This window comes from Acinonyx jubatus, chromosome E4 (genome assembly GCF_027475565.1).
Source record: "Acinonyx jubatus isolate Ajub_Pintada_27869175 chromosome E4, VMU_Ajub_asm_v1.0, whole genome shotgun sequence".
Classification (NCBI taxonomy): domain Eukaryota; kingdom Metazoa; phylum Chordata; class Mammalia; order Carnivora; family Felidae; genus Acinonyx; species Acinonyx jubatus.
Window position 1 is genome coordinate 38,342,673 of NC_069395.1, and position 19,008 is coordinate 38,361,680.

At 37.9% G+C, this 19,008-nt stretch overlaps 1 protein-coding gene across 17 annotated transcripts in view; it reads left to right on the top strand.

Moving 5' to 3' along the window:
- RPS6KC1 (ribosomal protein S6 kinase C1) overlaps positions 1 to 19,008 on the top strand; it is a 318,908-nt gene that overhangs the window by 121,786 nt on the left and 178,114 nt on the right. For all 17 annotated transcript variants that reach the window (XM_053208752.1, XM_027074461.2, XM_053208747.1 and 14 more), the window contains 2 exons: positions 13,524 to 13,571; positions 14,731 to 14,863. In XM_053208752.1, coding sequence (XP_053064727.1) covers positions 13,524 to 13,571; positions 14,731 to 14,863 — 181 coding nt within the window. The remainder of the gene's footprint in view (positions 1 to 13,523; positions 13,572 to 14,730; positions 14,864 to 19,008) is intronic.

The following is a 19,008-nucleotide window of genomic DNA, read 5'->3' on the forward strand; positions in this document are numbered from 1 at the left end:
CATTAAAAAAAAAAAAAAGACCTTTCTAAAACTAAAAACTCTCTTGCTTAAAATCCTTTAATACTTTAATACTTTAACATAGTTTTCAGGCCCAGGGTGAAAAGTGCTGTGTGTGAAGGAAGTCCACTAAGATACTGTGAGAACACACAGGAGGCCACCTTGCTTGGGGCTCTCCATGGGCTTCTTAAAGTAAGCAAAGCAAGGACAGGAGGGATGAGTAGGAAATGTTCCAAGCTGAAAGAATAGTATATACGTGGTTGTGGGAGTCTTTCCGAGCATGCTTTCTCCCTAACTACTTCAGCCCTTTCGATTCTTCTTTCTTGCCCATCTATATTTAGTCCCTTTTTCACAACTTAGCTGAAGCTTACCTCCTCCGTGACTCTGTGCTCATTTTTTCTGTCTTTGAATTAAGCTCACCATTCAGTTGTGTATTATTTTCACTTGTATGACTTTAGTTGCCTTAAATATATTGTTAACCTGTCATGGAGGGCAGGAACTGTATCTTACTCCTCTTTATTTTTTCTGATAATGTCTGACTATGTACAATGCTGTCCATTCAGTAGGAATTTAGTAAACGCTTGTTGAATAATGGTAAAGGGATCGAAAAGAGACAGTTTATGTGTTTTAAGATTTCAAATACTCTGTGAATCTGCACCTCAAGATGTACCTTACCTGCTGCATCACACTAAGACGGTAGGAGGGTAGTTTGAACTGAAAATTGTCAAAACAATTTTCCTCTCCATGCGCCACCTCCCCTTTTCCTTTTTCTCGGAGTACACCTGTATTATAGATTATTGGGGTACTTTGTTGCAGTCATTGAAATTTTCAGTTTGGGAATGAGTGTTGTGTCTTTGTGTTTCATACGTGCTGTAAAATATTTTGGAATTTTTCAAAACATGGACGCATTGTATTCTTATATTAAATTATCTAGGTCGTATGAAAACACTTACATTTTAATCAGTACTAGAAGTTCAACTCCATCTGCTACAGAAGTACAAAGCTCATTTAAAACATTTAAAAATAATAGCATTTAAAGCTTCCTTGCTCTTGAGGCATTTTCTTCTGAATTGGAATCAGACTGCCTTTGACATTGTCAATTTAGTTGCATATGTATTGATTGACTTGAAGATGTAGCCTCTGTGTCCGTCATTATTATAAGATGGCATTTATTAACTGAATACATACTATACCGATTCTGAACACTGTGTAAAAACGTGGTGGACATATTTGGTTTTTAAATTACACTTTTCAGGGCCTGTAAATTGATTGGAGCATATTGATTGGAGCACATCTGGCAGCAGAATGGAAATACTAAATCCGAGCATGAACGAATATAGTTTATATCAGTACTAGAGTATCAGGTTTTTCTAGCAAATGTAATAAGAAGGCTCTAAAGCTAAATAAAACAGACTATACTTAAAATTTTTTTTAATTTTTTTTTTTGAGAGAGAGAGAGAAAGAGACAGCATGAGCGGGGGAGGGGCAGAGAGAGAGGGAGACACAGAATCTGAAGCAGGCTCCAGGCTCTGAGCTGTCAGGACAGAGCCCGACGCAGGGCTCCAACTCATGAACCTTGAGATCAGGACCTGAGCTGAAGTCAGATGCTTGACCGACTGAGCCACCCGAGCGCCCGTATACTTTTAATTGAATTAATTTTCATCTGAATTTAACAGTGTCAAGTCATTATCCCAAGTGAACTTCAGAATTCAAACCAGAGAAATAAAATAAATGGTTTCATTATGGAATTGAATGGCATGAGCTGAACTTAGGCCTGCAAACCCAGAACTTCAGAGTTTTAACCTCTGTTTCACATAATCTCTTTGTGGCCTTGGGCAAGTTGCTTCCCAAAAACCAAAAACAGACAATCAAAATGAGAATGACAAAGGTGTAGAGATCTAGCTTTTAAAGCATTTGGATCTGAGAAGAGCCTCCTAAGTGGATGTTTTTTGTAGCTCTTCAACATTTCTGTTTTAAACCCAATTTTTCTGTCTTTTATATTCTGCCTTCTGCTACATTTATATCCAGTTTTCTTACAAAGACACACCATGTCCTTTGGAAACAGGTTTCATGAAGTAATAAGATGTATAGGCCTAGGATTCGAAAAATTTTACAAAGTAAAACTCTTCTTTCATATATGTATATAAAAGACATTTTTGTGATAACTTTATTGTTCACTAGATCATTAACCTCACATTCATGGTAGGAGACTTCTTTGAGGAATGGCTTACATTCACTCACATTTGGCTAATAGGAATATAAGAGAGTTTAAATTCATGTTTGCAGTTGAAATATTTACTCCCTGGATTATTTTCTAGAGAATCACATCTTTTTTGCATTGCTTCAGGGCTAGACTGGAGTTAGCTATTTGCCTAAAGATGAATAATCCAGGGGTTGACTAAGTGACTTCTAGATGGGAAATGGAGAAACGTTTTTTTGGATCCTTTTTATCTTTTCTGATCCTGATATTAGTCTGTCGAAAGAAGCTTTGCCAACCCAATTTCAGTGCCTCTTGAAGGAATAAAACAGTGTAGGAAGGAGTGGCCTTTGCATTTTGAGTAAATTACTTGTATTTGCAGATCTGTTTTAGCACTACCAAAATATGCTTATTTGCTTTTTCTAATATGATTCATAATATATTCATAGTGATGGGATTCTGGGGTGATTGTAAGGGTTCGGAGCTGACAGCCAAGAAGGAATTCTTAAAGACGTCTGTGGTGCAAAAGTGATTTCATTAAAGCCTGCGGACAGGACCTGTTATGCCCAGAATTCGTGATCCCCAAAGACCACTAGGGAGCCGAGTCCGATGCAAAAGCAAAGAGCCTTTATTCGAGCTAGCTCGAGCTCAATCCCCTACCTGCACCGACGCAGCGGTGAGATACCAGGGAAAGAGAGCCAGTTTCAAAAAGACAAAGGTTTTATTGGGGCCTAGGGGCAGTTGGTGAGGTAATGGCTGTGGCCTCAGCCGATTGGCTGGGGAAGGGTCCTGGGGAAGGATCCGAGTCCTGTTAGGCAGGTGAGGGGGGGTTACTCAAGGGGAGGAGGTGTGGTCAAGGTGAAGGACACAGAACAAGATGGAGTCGGCCGGCGTAGGCCCGCCCTTTCAGACCCATGGGCAGAAAGAGCTGCACTGGGGTTGTGAAGAATGACTGATTATATACCTTCAGGTTGGGAGGGGCTTAGGGGTAGCCTGAGTCTCTAAGGAATTTTGGAAGCAAGATTTCCAGGATCTTGAGGGGCTCGCTGTTCTTAGGAAAATGCCATTTATTACCTTTTAGTAAAACCTCAGTCATGAGACCCTTCAGATTTATATCAGGGGGCCATTAGCTTGGAGTATGATTGCCAACATATACTTGGGGGTTAAAGATAAAGGAGGTTTGCAAAGGAATTTTTATGTGTTTGAGGAGACTCACGGGATCCTGGGGCATCAGGATAATGTTGAGCCAAGATTCCCTTTTGTCCCCAGCAAAGTGTCGAGGCAGCTGAGTTCCTAGAGGAAGGTCACTCTGCCTGTTTCAAGGACTTGTCAAGGGAGTAGGCAGTAAGGGAATTTAATTTTTCATTTGCCTTTGTTTCCCACATCACCACGGCAAGTGCTTTTTAAACCCCCTTGCATCTTGATGAGGGTGGTATTAGGGCTCTAGGAAACGGAGTCTATAGATTTCTGGCGATTAAGTTATGGATAAGATTGCCTTTTTCTTGCAGTTTACTAAGTTGTCCGTGAACCGAAGGAGACTCCTTTCCTGCGTGACTGTGGTCTCTATCAGTCAATCATTTGTTTCCTTTCCTTTCCTTTGTTCTTGGGCAGTCAGGAGTTTCCCAGGAATATCACACATATCCTACCTGGCAGGTGGGTTGGGGGGGTGTGCTAGCTTGTACTTTGCCCTCAGCTTGCCTTATGCTCCCTCATCAATAGCATATCTTCGAAGATGAATTTATTCTGGTAGCACTTATTTTTAGCTATCACAGTGACAAAGTATGGTCCTTAAAAAAATCACTGTGATCATTATTGAAGTTACTAAGTACACAAAGGTGTAAATTGAGTTCACCTAGGTTGTGGAGATCATAGATAGTTGCACTCAACAGGTTAGGGCTATATTCAGTTTAAATAGAGGGCAGGACAAATGGGCTTCATTATGACAGTTCTTATGGTACATAAATGCTTAATAATGCCCTGGTTTTAAATTAATTTATAACTAATTCCCTATGGAAGCTTTGAAGAATTTTTAAAAATATGGATTAATATAGAATTAATGCAAACCAAATGCATCTGTTGCCATTTTAGAGCCAAGAATTAAAAGATGTTTTTGTTATTATTTTCTAAAAAATATTTTCTATATTGATTTTCTCCTAACTGCATTTAAAATATGGAAAAAAACCCATAAAACCCAGAAAGCAAAAATGACATACAAGAAAGCTTCCTACTAGTTGATTTCTTTTAAGATGAATATATGCCAGTTATTCAGTATTATGATAGGATATAGCCAGGTTCTTAAGATTCTCTGTTTTTAATATTTTAAGAGACGTGATAATATTTTGTTTCTGTATGAAATATTGTGGCAAATAGAATCATTGCCTTAGAAATCAGGCTTTTTAATTGTTATTTTGTAGATATTTTTATAAAACCTAATCTCAGAAAGTACATTTTCCTTGGGTAACATTTGGATTGTGGGTATGATGGTACCTAGAAACCTTTCAGAACAAAGTACCTTCTATTACTGCATAAAAGAAACCTTGATTATTATTCATAGACTGATTAAAATACCTTAGCTTTTATATTTCATTTTATTCGTTGTATCCTTATTTTGAATAAAATTATGGGCCACTCTAAATGTGGGTAATCGGCCCCTGCACTTTTTTTTTTGAGGCAAAAAAATCATCACATTTACTTAATTTACTTAAGTAAATCCCATTAGAGGGAGTATGTCTCTTGTCTTTCTGTTCAACCACGAGAATCCCCTGTGACCTTGGGTATGTATTCTAAGAGGTGACTGATGGTTCATGATGTTCTGTATTTTCTGGGAGCTTGCCTGTTGCCTGCCTCTGGGTCCGTCATCCCCCTTATGCTGACTTAGGCAGTATTAGGCAGCCTCTTATCTTCGGGCTTTGATGCATATGTTCTGAAGGTGGCCACAGTGACTTTGGGTAGCAGCAGATGGTAAACCTTCAGGCTGCCACCGGCTGTACTGGTGTTAAGTTGGGAAGTTAACGTTTGATGAAGAATCAGTAGTGCATATGAAAGAGCTTTCACTGCTGAAGTATCTTTTAATTAAAACATTAGCATACTAAAACCTTTGCAAATGTCTGGGCATTTAAAGAAATCTAAAATTAGTTGTTTTCTTATAGGGAAATTAGTTATTTACCAGCTTAGTTTGGTGTTGCTTGCATTTCCTAATGTGGTTCTTTCCTCCCTTTTCCTGCGCCACTTTGCCTGTAGTTAAGACAAATACTAGATAAACTGATATAGGAAATGTTTTTAGGAGTTAAACGTACTTCTATAAACCCTTAGAGGTTTTTTTTGAGTTCTCGTATTTTGAATCAGAATTGTGGATCTTTACTATTACCTCCATACAATCGGGTAGATTTGTTCTTTTGTTTCCAACCTTTGAAGAGATTGCGTGGTTATATCGAAGCTTGAAGAACTCACCTTGCCTCAAAGAGATATTTCACCCTGTTCTAAATTGTTGGTGATTTTTTTTGACTTAGCCACCAGTCCACAGCGCAGTATCCTTTTTGGAGTGTTTGTTCACCTACTTCATGATACTGTGCCATGGTTTGAAAGTCCTAGCACAAATAAAACACTGGTAAGACTCTTGAGGATTTTGTTGGTTTGTTTGTTTCCCTTAAATCCTTTATCCCCGGGGTACCTTTTAGGGGTGCCTGGGTGGCTCAATCGATTAAGCATCCAACTTTTGATGACTTTTCAGCTCAGGTCATGGGGTCATGAGATCAAGCCCAGCATTGGGCTCCACACTGGGCATGGAGCCTGCTTAGGATTCTCTCTCTCTCTCTCTCTCTCTCTCTCTCTCTCTCTCTCTCAAAAAAAAAAAAAAAATCTGGGGGTACCTTTTATGCTTTGTTAAACATAGATCCTTGAGACTAGTAAAATGAAAATATCCTTGAGGTTACAGTTACAAAGTATCTATGTCAAATTTCACTCTTCATATTTGAATTCTTCACAGTGAAATACGTTTGTGAGCATATGACCATGGAGAACAGATTGGTTTAATGGCATAACATGAGAGAGTGCCTCTCCACAGTCTGGTCATGCTGATGCTCTTGTCACTGCAGCTTCTGATGGACAAAAACTGTAGACTCAACATCTTTTAAAAAAATTTTTTTTAAAAGTTTACCATTTATTTTTGAGAGAGAGAGAGAGAGAGACAGTCAGTCAGTGCGTGTGAGCCTGGGAGGGGCAGAGAGAGGGGGAGGATAGAGAATACTGAGCAGCCTCTGCACTTTCAGTGCAGAGCCAGACGCAGGGCTCCATGCGACAAACCATGAGATCATGACCTGAGCTGAAATCAAGAGTCGGATGGTTACCTGACTGAGCCACCGAGGCCCCCTGTGGGCTCAACATCTTTTACTTTTGGAGTTGCTGGCGGTGGCACAGGGACTGTTGCTAGCCTTCTGATGTTAAGGCAAGAGAAAGTTAGGGCCCAGTAGGGAGAGTTGTTGGTATTAAAGGTTACCTAGTACTATTCCTTGTTTTCTGGTAGTTGGAATTTTATGAGAGATGTCATGAGAATAAGGTATGGAATTAAATAAGAGTGGAAATACAGTTTGAATACTAAGCATACAAAATGAGATGGGTTTTTGCAGTAAATGGAAATAACTTGATTATCATCACATGGTATCAGGGAGGAAGCAAAGATTTGGTGCCCTCGTTTTGTTGCTTAAAGCTGTTTCTGCGGAGGCACCTCGGTGACTCAGTTGGTTACGTTTCCAACTCTTGATCTCAGCTCAGGTCTTGATCTCAGGCTTGTGAGTTCAGTTCCCACATTGGGCTCCATGCTGGGCGTGAAGTCTATTAAAAAAAATTCTGCATAAAAGTAAGATTACCAACTTCTGTAATACTGCCAAGATGGGTTCAGTTGATAATTTATCTAATCATGGTTAAGTTAGTTTTTAACCAAGGACAGTAAGTATATTCTTATCTGGCTGAAACTCTGTTGAGAAAAAGTGTCCTCAGCTTGCAGAGATGGGCTTCCATTTTTTCTCTGGCTTCTTTCTTATTGATCCCATTCTTTTCGAGATGTTTATTTATATGTGAATTCCCAGTAGTGTAACTTAACACAACTTCTGAAGTCCATTCAGATTACACAAACACAAATAGTAGTGTGATGTCATTAAGGGAAAGCCTGTGCTTGTCCGATATGACTACCTCTGTAGACTTTTTTTTTTTTTAACTTTTATTAATTGTTCTAGAATCCTGTGAAGTAACTGGCACCAAAGTAGAGATAGATAGATATTCCCTCAAATTACTCACGTAATCTTTCTTTTGAAAGGAATTGGAGCTAAAGTTATTTTCAGAGACTTACATACATTGAATGTCAACATTTAAATTTGTAAACAGCTTCAAGAGTGGGTGACACTTAATCCTCACCAGAGGAAAGCCTTCACACTTCCTCACCACAATGATAGTGTCTTATAGGAGCATCTCTCTCTTTTCTCCAAATTTAGTCTTCCTATGCTTTAAGAAAAAATCATCTGATGCTTTTGATATATGGCCCCACCCCTCCTGTCTTCCCAGAAGTGGTGCCTAGTTAAATATCAGGACTTCCTTACTGTAATGGATAGAAAAACCTAGACTATCATCAGTTGAAGCCTTTCCTGCCACCGTTATGAAAGGAGAGTGGGCAAGTCTCATTGTGCTGGTGGAACTGAAGAACAGATGAGGCCAATCCTTAAGGGATAAGTTGTCTGCTTTTCCTTCCCCCCCCCAGTTAGAGGCAGTCATTCTATATATTACGTCGGGCAAAGATGGAGTAATCTCTTCTGTTAGACCATATGCTAATATAGTGCTGATAAGTGAGAATGAAAAATGAAAGGGAGAAATACATTAATTGTATTCTCTCAATAAGGTATGCTATCCGAGGTAATTATTTCATGACAGTTTTAGTTAGAGTACTTGTTTTATCATGAAATAAAAGATGGTTTTAGGAGCCTTTTATTGGAAAAGACAATTGTATCAAATTAGTACCAAATTAGATTTTTGTCTTTATAAAGGTGAGCAAACCCATGAGCAGTTTTTAAATTGATGTGTTCTAGTCCACAAATGAACAAATTCTGTTTGAGGGTTAAAGAAGCTATTATTTTGTCCTTTATGCTGACAGCTTCATTACAGATTAGCCTACTGTTGGCATTAAAAAAATGTTTGGCTCCTTATGATCTTTGTGCATGCAACTATAATATTAATGCAGTGCCATAGCACTGTTCATTAAGAAATGACTTTAAATGAGGTTGAAGCGTGTAAATTTGGAAAGATACAGATGTTAAATGCAGTCGTTTCTCTTTGTATACAGCTGTATGGCTAATAATTTCCAAGTGGCTAAAGCTCTTGTTAGCAGGAGTGCTGGTGTGTTAAGAATGGCTCTATAAATAACTTTAAGAACTGAAGTTGAAGGTGCTTCTTTTAAAGACTATTGTTAACTAAACATTATTGCCAAACAGATGGAAAGCATTCACCAGCCTGATGTTTTTAGGTCTAATTATATTATCACCAGCCCTGTACGGCTCAGTTGAAGAGGTGTATCCAGAGGCCAATTTATAATCATTTAGCCAACACCTGTTTGGGAGAAATTGACAGTCAAAGGGCACATTTAAAAAAAAATCACATATGTTCTTGTGTTTATTGCCTCAATGTGAACGTTGTCTAGTTGCAAACAAACTTGGTAGGAGAAGAAAGTAAATGCAAACAGAGCATCACTTCCCAGCCATGTTTGTCGATCTTAATTTGGTCTTTTTATCTGATCCACTTCATGCTTCATGGCTAAGTAAGATCAGCAAAGAATCACTCCTGATTCATGTGGATATATTCTGTTCAGCCAGTTAAGAGGTTTCTGGTAGACGAAAGAAATTCTTTTGTACATCTTCCATACCTTTTATCTCGTGAAATGTTTTGTGTTTCATAGAGATGTATCTTATTTAAAGAAGATTGACATTCTGGTGAGTGGCTTAAGACAGTCACAACTTGGTACAAAAACACAGAGGATTTAAGGAACACTACTTTACAAACTCGATAGAGGTTTATTAAGCTCTCTGCAAAGGCAGAGAGAGGACCGAAGTGTCTCCTTTTACACATACGACATGTTAAATTAAGTCTCAAAGTTCAAGCTCTTTGAATGTGGTTCCATACTTTGGAGATTCAAGATTGCATATAGCTCAAGGGGAAATTATGGGGAGAATAGGTGTATTTTATCAGAAAATAGTTTGGACCTGATGTCCCCACTAACTCTTTCATTTTAGTGTTTTTTTCCCTCTTTTGGCATATTTCTTTATTGAAAGATTTATATATATCACTTCCATCTTCTTATCACCCATTATTAACCCAGAGCAGTCTGACTTCTGCTCCAGCAGTTCACAGCATAATACAGTATTGAAAGTTACCAACAGTTTCCTAACTGCCTGAGGCAGTAATTGATTTTCAGTCTCAATAGTTTTCTGGATCTTTCTCTTTAGGCAAGGGGAACAAAAGGAAAAATAGACAAATGGGACAACATTAAACTAAAAAGCTTTTGTACAGGAAGGAGACCATCAGTAAAATGAAAAAGCAGCCTACTGAATGGAAGAAGATATTTGCAAATGATATATCTGATAAGGGATTAATATCCAAAAATATAAATAACTCATACAACTCAACACCAAAAACAAATCTGATTAAAAAATGGGAGAGAACCCGAATAGACATTTTTCCCAAGGATATATACAGGTGGCCTACAGACATGAGAAAACATATCTAATCATCATGAGAATGCAAATCAAAACCACAGCAAAGTATCATCTCATAATAATCAGAATGGCTAGTATTCAAAAGATAAGAAATAACAAGTGTTGGGGAGGATGTGGAGAAGCGGGAATACTCATGCACTGTTGGTGGGACTATACATTGGTACATATGCTATGGAAAACAGCATGGAGGTTCCTCAAAAAATTAAAAATAGAAATACTATATAATCCAGTAATTCCACTGTTGGGTATTTACCTGAAGAAAATAAAAACACTAATTCGAAGAGATTATATGCGCCCCCTATGTTTACTGAAATGTTATTTACGATAGCCAAGATATGGAAGCAACCTAAGTGTCCATCTATAGATGAATGGATAAAGAACATGTGGTGCATGTACACAGTGGAAAATTAGCCACAAAAAAGGATGACATCTTGCCATTCATGACAACATGGATGGAACTAGAGAATATTATGCTAAATGGCATAAATCAGACAAAGACAAATGCCATTTGATTTCACTTATGTGTGGAATCTAGAAAACAACAAATGAACAAACGAAAAATAATAACAGACTCATAACTATGGAGATACAAAGCTTGTGGTTGCCAGAGAGGAGGGTTGTTGGGGGTATAGGCGAAACAGGTGAACAGAATTAAGATGTACAAACTTACAGTTATAAAATAAATGATGAGAATAAAAAGGACAGCATAGGGAATATAGTCAATAATATTGTAATAACTTTGTATGGTAGACAGATGGTAACTACACTTATTGTGGTAAGCATTTCATAGTGTATATGATATGATTGTTGAATCACTACTTGAAACTAACAATATTGTAGGTCAGCTATATTTTAACTTAAAAAAAGCCAGTCACAAAGGAAAAATAGGTATACCTATCTCATTGGATTGTTCAGTGCATTATATCGTTTAATTCTTTGAAATCCAGCACAGTGTAAACATTTCGTTGGGGGTACAGTCTCATGTTTTTAGCTGTTATTTTGATGGAGAATGCTCAAATATGAAACTTTAGTCCCAACTTATTTTCTAAGCTCCCTTCACATATTGCCATCTGTCTTCTAAGCCTGAATTTGTTCACTGTGTTTATTGAACATTTATTTACTATGGGATCGTGATGTGTTATGTGTTGGAGGAAATACAATTTCTGCCCTGTATTAGTTTTCTATTTTTGTCATAACAAATCACCACAAACTTAGCATCTTCCAACAATTAAATTTATTATGTCAAGGTTCTTTGGACCAGAGGCCTGACGTGGGTCATATTGTGCTATAATCAAAGTGCCGGCACTGCTGTGTTCCTTACTGAAGACTCTGGGGAAAAACCCACTTTCAAGCTTACTCAGATTGTAGGTTGAACTCTTTTCTTTGCCGTTGTAGGACTGAACTCTTCCTTACTGGCTATCAGCTGAACACTGGTCTTTGCTTCTAGAAGCTGTCTGCTCCTTCTCATGCTTGTTGGGAGCTGCCGGTGGCCTTTCTCCAGTGCTGACATGCGGGTGTCTGTATCTTAGCACCAGCAACTGTGTAACCCTCTCATACGTAACATCTCTCTGATTTCTCCTGCCATTATCACTTCTGTGTTTCCACTTCTGGCCAGAGACAGTTCTCTGCTTTTCAGCGTTCATGGGACTTGGTTGAGCCTCCTCAGTAATCCAAGATAATCTGTTTTAAGGTCTGTAGACCTTAATTACATCTGCAAAGTTCTTTTTGCCAGGAACATAACATATTCACAGGTTGTGGAGATGAAGGTATGAACGTCCTTGGTGACCATTATTCTGCCTATGATATAGCCATGAAAAGCTTGAAATCTGGTTGGGAGATAGACACATGAACAAATAAAATCAAATTCAAGGGGTTGGTACTGTATACAGTGGGTGACTGAAGAAAGGAGAGAGTCAGTGTTATTGAGAGACAGACATTTGAGCTGAATATGGGAAGATGAGTACTTGTTTTAAGGGGCTGTGGGGGGCATATGTCAGGGAGAAGAAGCAATAATAGTTAAATGGCGATACCAAGCAGTTTTACAAGATTATTTCACTGAAATTCTCGCAAATGGTACATGCTGTTATTATCTACCATTATGGTTTCTATAGATGAAGTTTTAATGTTTTCACATGTAGAATAGGAAGGGTAAAAGTATCTTATAGGTAGTTGAAAGAATTAACATTGATGGCTAAAGCATAGCACATAGTAAACACTTAGTACCTGGTAGGTAAAGAGAAATCAATCCCCTGTCTATAGGCACTCTTCCTATCTGCCAAGGTGGGTGGGGGAGGGGGTTGCTTGAGGGGGCAGTGGGTGAGATCATGCAGGGTCTTGAGGTGATTTTTTGTATTTATTGTTTTAAAAGAAAACACTGACTGCTATTTAGAGAACAGACCATAGGGCAGCAAATGAGGAAGCAGAGAAATCTGTTGGGAGACCATTGTTATAATCCAGGTAGATCTTTGTTTGGGTCAGGGTAATAGCTGGCAAGTCAGTTCACATTTTGGGTACATTTTGAGGATAGAGCTGACAGGATTTGCTAATGGAAAAAGAGGAGCTAGGATGAGTCTTAGATACAGAAGTAGCACCAAAAGGGAGTCTTAAGTTGGAGCCTGAGTCATTGAGATCATTATACCAAGTTGCTACATAAAGAGTTTTAGGAAGAGAAATGAGACTTCAGCAATGCCTGTATTTTTTTTTTTTTTTACTTCCTCTTAACCATATATATTCCATAAGGGAAAATTTTTCCTTCTAAGAAATATATTTTATTTAATTTATTTTTTTAAGAAATATATTTTAATTTTTTTAATGTTTATTTATTTTTGAGACAGAGAGAGACAGAGCATGAACGGGGGAGGGTCAGAGAGAGGGAGACACAGAATCTGAAACAGGCTCCAGGCTCTGAGCTGTCAGCACAGAGCGTGACGCGGGGCTTGAATTCACTGACCGCGAGATCATGACCTGAGCCAAAGTCGGCCCCTTAACCAACTGAGCCACCCAGGCACCCCTAAGAAATATATTTTAAAACAAATTCCTAGATTTGTTTTAAATATATTTCTTAAAAAATATATAAATAATTATATATATATTCTCTATATATAGAAATAAGTAAATATATAGAAATGTTTCTAAAATATGGAATTTTTAGAAAAGGAAACTATAATAAAACCCACTTGAAAAAATGGTTTTTTTGACAGCATGCACATGCAAGCAAGTTGGGGAGGGGCAGAAAGAGAGGGAGACGGAGAATCCCACACTGTCAGCACAGAGCCTGACTCAGGGTTCGAACTCACAAACTTGTGAGATCATGACCTAAGCTGAAATCAAGAGTCGGATGCTTAACCCATTGAGCCACCTATGAACCCCAGTAAAACCTACTCTAGATAAGACTGTTTTAAGCCTGTGATTTGGTTACTTAAAGAAAAAAAAAAATCTATTCAGAAATTAACAACTTTGGTGGAGTCAATTCCAACACTCCCCATCCCCCAAACCTTTAAAGTATAGTTTCAAAAAGTTACAAGTCCATGTTTCATTGTACTGTGAATGATTCATTACTCATGTCTTTTATGTAGGTTTTACTTGTAATGGACACAAGGACAGAGCAGACATTCATTTTAAAAGTAAGTAGAATTTGTATGTTGAATGAATTTAGGAATTTATTTTCAAATTATGCTTCTGAAAGAAAAATATTTAATGTTTTTTCTTGGGTATTTGAATGTTCTTTTGTGTTTGTGGTGGTCTGTATTTCTTTTACTTCCTGTTTTTTGTCACAGTTGATAAATACTTTATAGCATGCCTTTAGAGGTGGTCATTTGGATAAGTTGAAGACTCATTCCCTCATGTTTAAATATATAGTGTGTACTTTAAATATACCTCTAAAACATTTTGTGTTATTTGTGAGGACTGCACACAGTTGCCCTTTGATTATGATTACAGTCCCTAAGAACTGAAATTTTGCCTTAAAGTCTCTGTTTCAGGTATTTGGGAAAGTGTTCTCTACATTCCTGGCACTCTTTTTTTTTTTTTTTTTAATCTAAATTCTAGGAACAAGGAAAGAAACATCCCTCAATTTTGTAATTTCAAAATTGAAATGGCTTATGGCAGTACATATTCTAAAATATCCTAATTTAATCATTTCTACAGCATCTAGAGTTAATCAATTTCAGATTAGTTTTATGTATTTTTTTCAGATTCTTACAGCATGGCAGTAAGTTACATTAACATATGCGGAAACAAATTTCTTTCTGAGTATACTTTATCACTGGCATCTCCCCAGATTTTTAAACCAGGGTAAGACACCAGAAACTATACCCACCTTGTTCCTTTGGAGAAGTCTTAAAATAGTCTTTATACTGTTTTTGGCCTGAAATTTTAAATCACCTGTTTCATCAGGAATACCTTTTGTGTCTCAGAAATTTGAATGATCTCACAATGTCTACTGTTTTAAAGATCTGTCTATATATGTAAAATAAAACTTAAGAAAAGGTCATAGAGAAATAACTGTGTATCATCCTGATGACTTAGTTTGAGAGCATCTCTAATAAAAACACTGACCCACGTAATTGATTTTAATGGCAGCTTTGTGGCATCTTCTGTTCTCTGGATTCACGCCAGATGCCATCAGCAGAGCCTCCAGGGACCGAGGGGCATAGAGCAGCAGATGAGTGGTTTCTCTGAAGCCCAGAGTAACTCGGATAGATTAGTTTGGTTGATAAACACAGAGCACAGCAGGCTCCAAAGGCAACTGAGGGTACAACTGACCTTTTTGTTCTCTGTCAGGGTCTAAGGAAAAGCAGTGAATACAGCAGGAACAGAAAGACCATCATCCCCCGCTGTGTGCCCAACATGGTGTGTCTGCACAAGTACATCATTTCTGAGGAGTCGGTATTTCTTGTGCTGCAGCACGCGGAAGGTTAGTTTGTAGTTTAAATTGTTTATGGAGCAAAGAATGTCATCATCTCCTTAGCTCTTCCGTTTCCATAATGTCCTTCTTACTTCTGTTATTGCATGAGCAGATGAAACATATAAAACACATGTAAGAAACTGTTTCCTTATTCCTCTGCTCTCTTTGGGTTGTGAGGGAAAACGAAAACCCAGGTGAGCAGCGGATTTCATTTGAACTACAGTAACCTTGTTAGATATACATAACTACTTACTTTCTCCTAGAATTGGTCTACTCTGATGAGAACCTAAAGGTGAAGGTGTGCTAAAAGAGCGAGGTTGTATTTTAGGGGTTTTATTTTGTTCTCTGCGAAAAGGATACATTAATGTTAGATGACTTAAAAAGCATCCCCTGAAGAATTAATTAATTACCTCCTCTTTTAGAATGCACGGGTATTTGCTTAACGTTTGACATTACCTAGTTATTCTGATCTGGGTTTTTACGAACACAGCCATTGGCATCACATATGCGTACAAAGCAGAGGCATGGTGCCCTGCCTTCAAACTATTTATGAAATTTCAGCTCTTGGTAGAGGGAACAGGTGGCAAAAAAATACTGTTTTGATTTGTTTTTGCCCTTTAATACCTGAATTTAAATAAATAGTCTTTTATTTAGAATGACTAAATACAGCATATAAATACAAACCCACAAAATAAACAGTCGCCTTTTGGCTTTTAAGAGGTATTTTTTTAAATAGTAAAAAAAAATTAAATTATTTTCCATATTTCACGAAGGTGTTGTTATTATTTTTACATTACTGAGAATAAACACGTGTTGTGTTTTACTAATAGGCATGGCATTTGAATTTAATGCATTTTCCCAGGAAAATGAGTCATTGCTTTGTGGAATGAGGTCTTTTATGATAACTAATGCAAGATTTTTGACGGGGGCAATAAACTATTAATATTGTTTATTATGAAGTACAGCACAAGATAACTACAGATGGAGGGAAGACCTCCATATGTAGTATTTAATAGGAAATTCAGAAGGGGCTCCATGGTCTCTCAGGTATTAAGAGAGTTAATTGCGTGTGTGAATTGGATAACTAATTCACCTTTGTTCAGACATTATAGACAGCTTTTATCTGAGGATACCAGTGCATTACAGACATTATTGAATTAGAGGTCATGTCATCTGATAGCGAAATACAGCCACCTCTGGTGTGGAACAAAATAACTTGCGTAGTAATAATCCATAATAATTTAGAACAAGGTCAGTAGGATGAATGTAATTATAGTCAATATTCTATTACCCAGGGTGGATTATTCATGTTGGAGATTATCTGTGGCAAATTTTCGATTCTAGTTTGCCTCTGCTGTTTGCAGCCTCTTCCTGTTCTTTCTCTTCCTTCTCCAGAACACACTTCCGGTTTTCTTCTGCCATCTTCTCACTCTGTCTTACACTTCTTAAAGCTGCTGTTGCAACTGATTTTACTTTAGTTCTGAGAAAATCTTTATCAATTAAATTCTACTGTTTCAGATGATCTTTACCAAGCTTCTTTTCCTTTATTGTTGGCCATACCTGACTCTGAATGGCTACGTGATCATAGAATTTGCCCTGGATTATTTAAACTTGGTGAGGATCTCTTGTTGACTGTTCATTTCTTGTTGACTGCTATTGTTTAATTTTACGAAGATTTTATAACACAAAGATATTAAATTAAAGTGCAAATAGGGACCGTAGATTCATTTAACATTCAGCAAATTTATTGAGTGTGTATTTTGCGCTAGACTCTCTCTTAGGTGAACAACACAGGAAAAGAGCTTGCCCTTTTGACACTTACATTCATTCTTGTGGAGAGTCCAACAGAAAACCAAAAGCATGATAATATTGGCTAATAATAGGGACTCCACTGATCTCTAACAGAGAACTCTAAAATAGGATGACTGGGGGACTGCTTCAGATTAGGTAGTCAAGGAAGCCTGCTCTAAGAAGGTGCCATTTAAGAGGAGTGCTGAATGACAACCATTTGGATGTAAGTGGGAGAGATCAATGTTAAGAAATCAAAAGCAAAAACAACGTTCGATAAACAAGAAAGGAGACAATTTGGTTGCAGTGAATGGTAGGTGAGGGCAGTTGTTGTATATGAGGCTATGGGAGAAATAGGCAGGAGTCTTGTACTGAAGGGTAAGGACTTTGGCTTTTATTCAAGTGCATTGGAAAACCCCTGGATATCTAAAGCAGCGACTAGATCTGATTTATATTTTAAAAAGATCACTCTGGCTGTTGTATAGGGAATGGATTACAAACGGGCTGCGAGCAATGTTTAGTCCAGACAAGAGATAATGGTTCTAGCCCTTATGCTTTGAGGGTAGACTCAGTGGGACCTGTGATGGATTCTAGTTAGAGAATGAAGAATCTAGGCGAATTTTTTGGATTGCTCACTTGAGCAATCAAGTGAACTGTTTGACGGGCGGTGTGCTATCTTTTACATGTTAGTGGTATTTTCTTTGTTACCTCTGTGAATTAGAAGGTTGTGCGTAAGTCACAAACACATTACTTTCATATGTATAAATAGCTATTCCTGAAAAATCAGTGTTGAACAATTGTTTTCTCTGTAATACAAATGCTTGAATATTTATGATTTGTGGCTTTAGCTTCCTCCCGCTTACAGGACTATTCAGGATTCATGTAAGTCTCTTAGACTCATTTTCCTTCCATTTTTGATTTGTTTAGTTAGAAACAAATTGGCGCTTACTGGGATACAGGCTTAGCTGTAACATGGCAGTGAGCAAAACCAATGAAGACTTTGCCCACATGGAGCTTACATTGAGAAGCAGAAAAGATAATAGGCAAATACATCAGTGAATATACGTCAGATGGAGATAAATTCTGTGGAGAAATAAAAGAAGGAAAAGGGAATGCCAAAAGGGTGTGTGGGGGGTTACTATTCTATCTAGAGTGGTCACCTTATTAAGAAAGGGACGTTTGGCCAGTGAACTGAAGGAAGTAAGAGGCAGAATGTTGTGGGTATGTAAGGGAAGAGCATCTTAGAAAGAGAGAACAAATAGGCCAGGAGCCAAGAGTCTATTTGGGGTATAAGAAACAGCAAGGTTACTGTGGCTGGAGCAGAATGGGAAGAGCTTGGGGAAGTGGGGAGGCCGGTGGGCAGATCTTCCTTCTGTGGGCTTATAGTTTGGTTTTTATGCTGAATAAAAAGGAAGTCACTGAGGGATATTGAGCAGAAGAGTGGCAAGATAGGGCTCACCCTGGCTGCTTTGTGGAAAATGTAGTCTAGGAGGGCAAAGGCAAAAGCAGGGAGACCAGTTTGGAAGTTTTTGTGGCAATCCAGGTGAAAATAATTGTAGCTCGCTCAAAGCATTAGAGGTGGAAGTGGTAAGACATGGTTGTTAGATTCTGAATCTGTTTTGAAGATAGAACTGACCTGATTGTGCTTTACACGTCTGCAAGGTTTTTGGCTTAACTAACTAAAAGAATGGAGTTCCCATTTGTTAAGATGGGGAAAGCTGTGGGAGAGATCGATTTCGAGGGAAAAAATCAGGGCTTCAGTTTGGGGCTTGTGAGTTTGAGATGCTTATTAAATATCCAGGTGGTGTTGAGTGGGCAGTTGGATATAGCAGACAGGCTTTTAGGAGAGAGATTTAAAATGTTTATTGTTCCTATTAATGAATCCCTTATGTTAATTCTGTTTGGGAAGGAAAAGGTGAGAAAGTAATTGTATTCAGTCAAGGCCGTGTATGTCGTTAAAACTTTAAGTTTCTAAGATTAGGGACTGTGTCATTTTCATCGTCTGTATCCCTGCATTTAGGAGAATACTTGGTGCACAGAAGGTGCTCGCTCAGTGCATAATTGCTGGCTGCTGAGTCGGAGAAAAGGTGAATGCCTAGGTTAGAAGAAAATGCTTGGAAAAGCCTGCACATGTGGATACATCGGAGAGATGAGGGATGGGAAAGAGTAACCCCAAATTACCTGGGGACCCCAGGGGTGAAATTATTCTTTTTTTATTAACAAGTTTTTTTTTTATTATGAAACTAATATGTAAAGCAATACATTTGAACTATATATAGAAGTACATAAAATAAAAATAAAAAATCTCCCCTCCTAGTCACTTTTATGCCCTGTTCCACTTTCTAGAAATAGGAGAAATTTTCCTC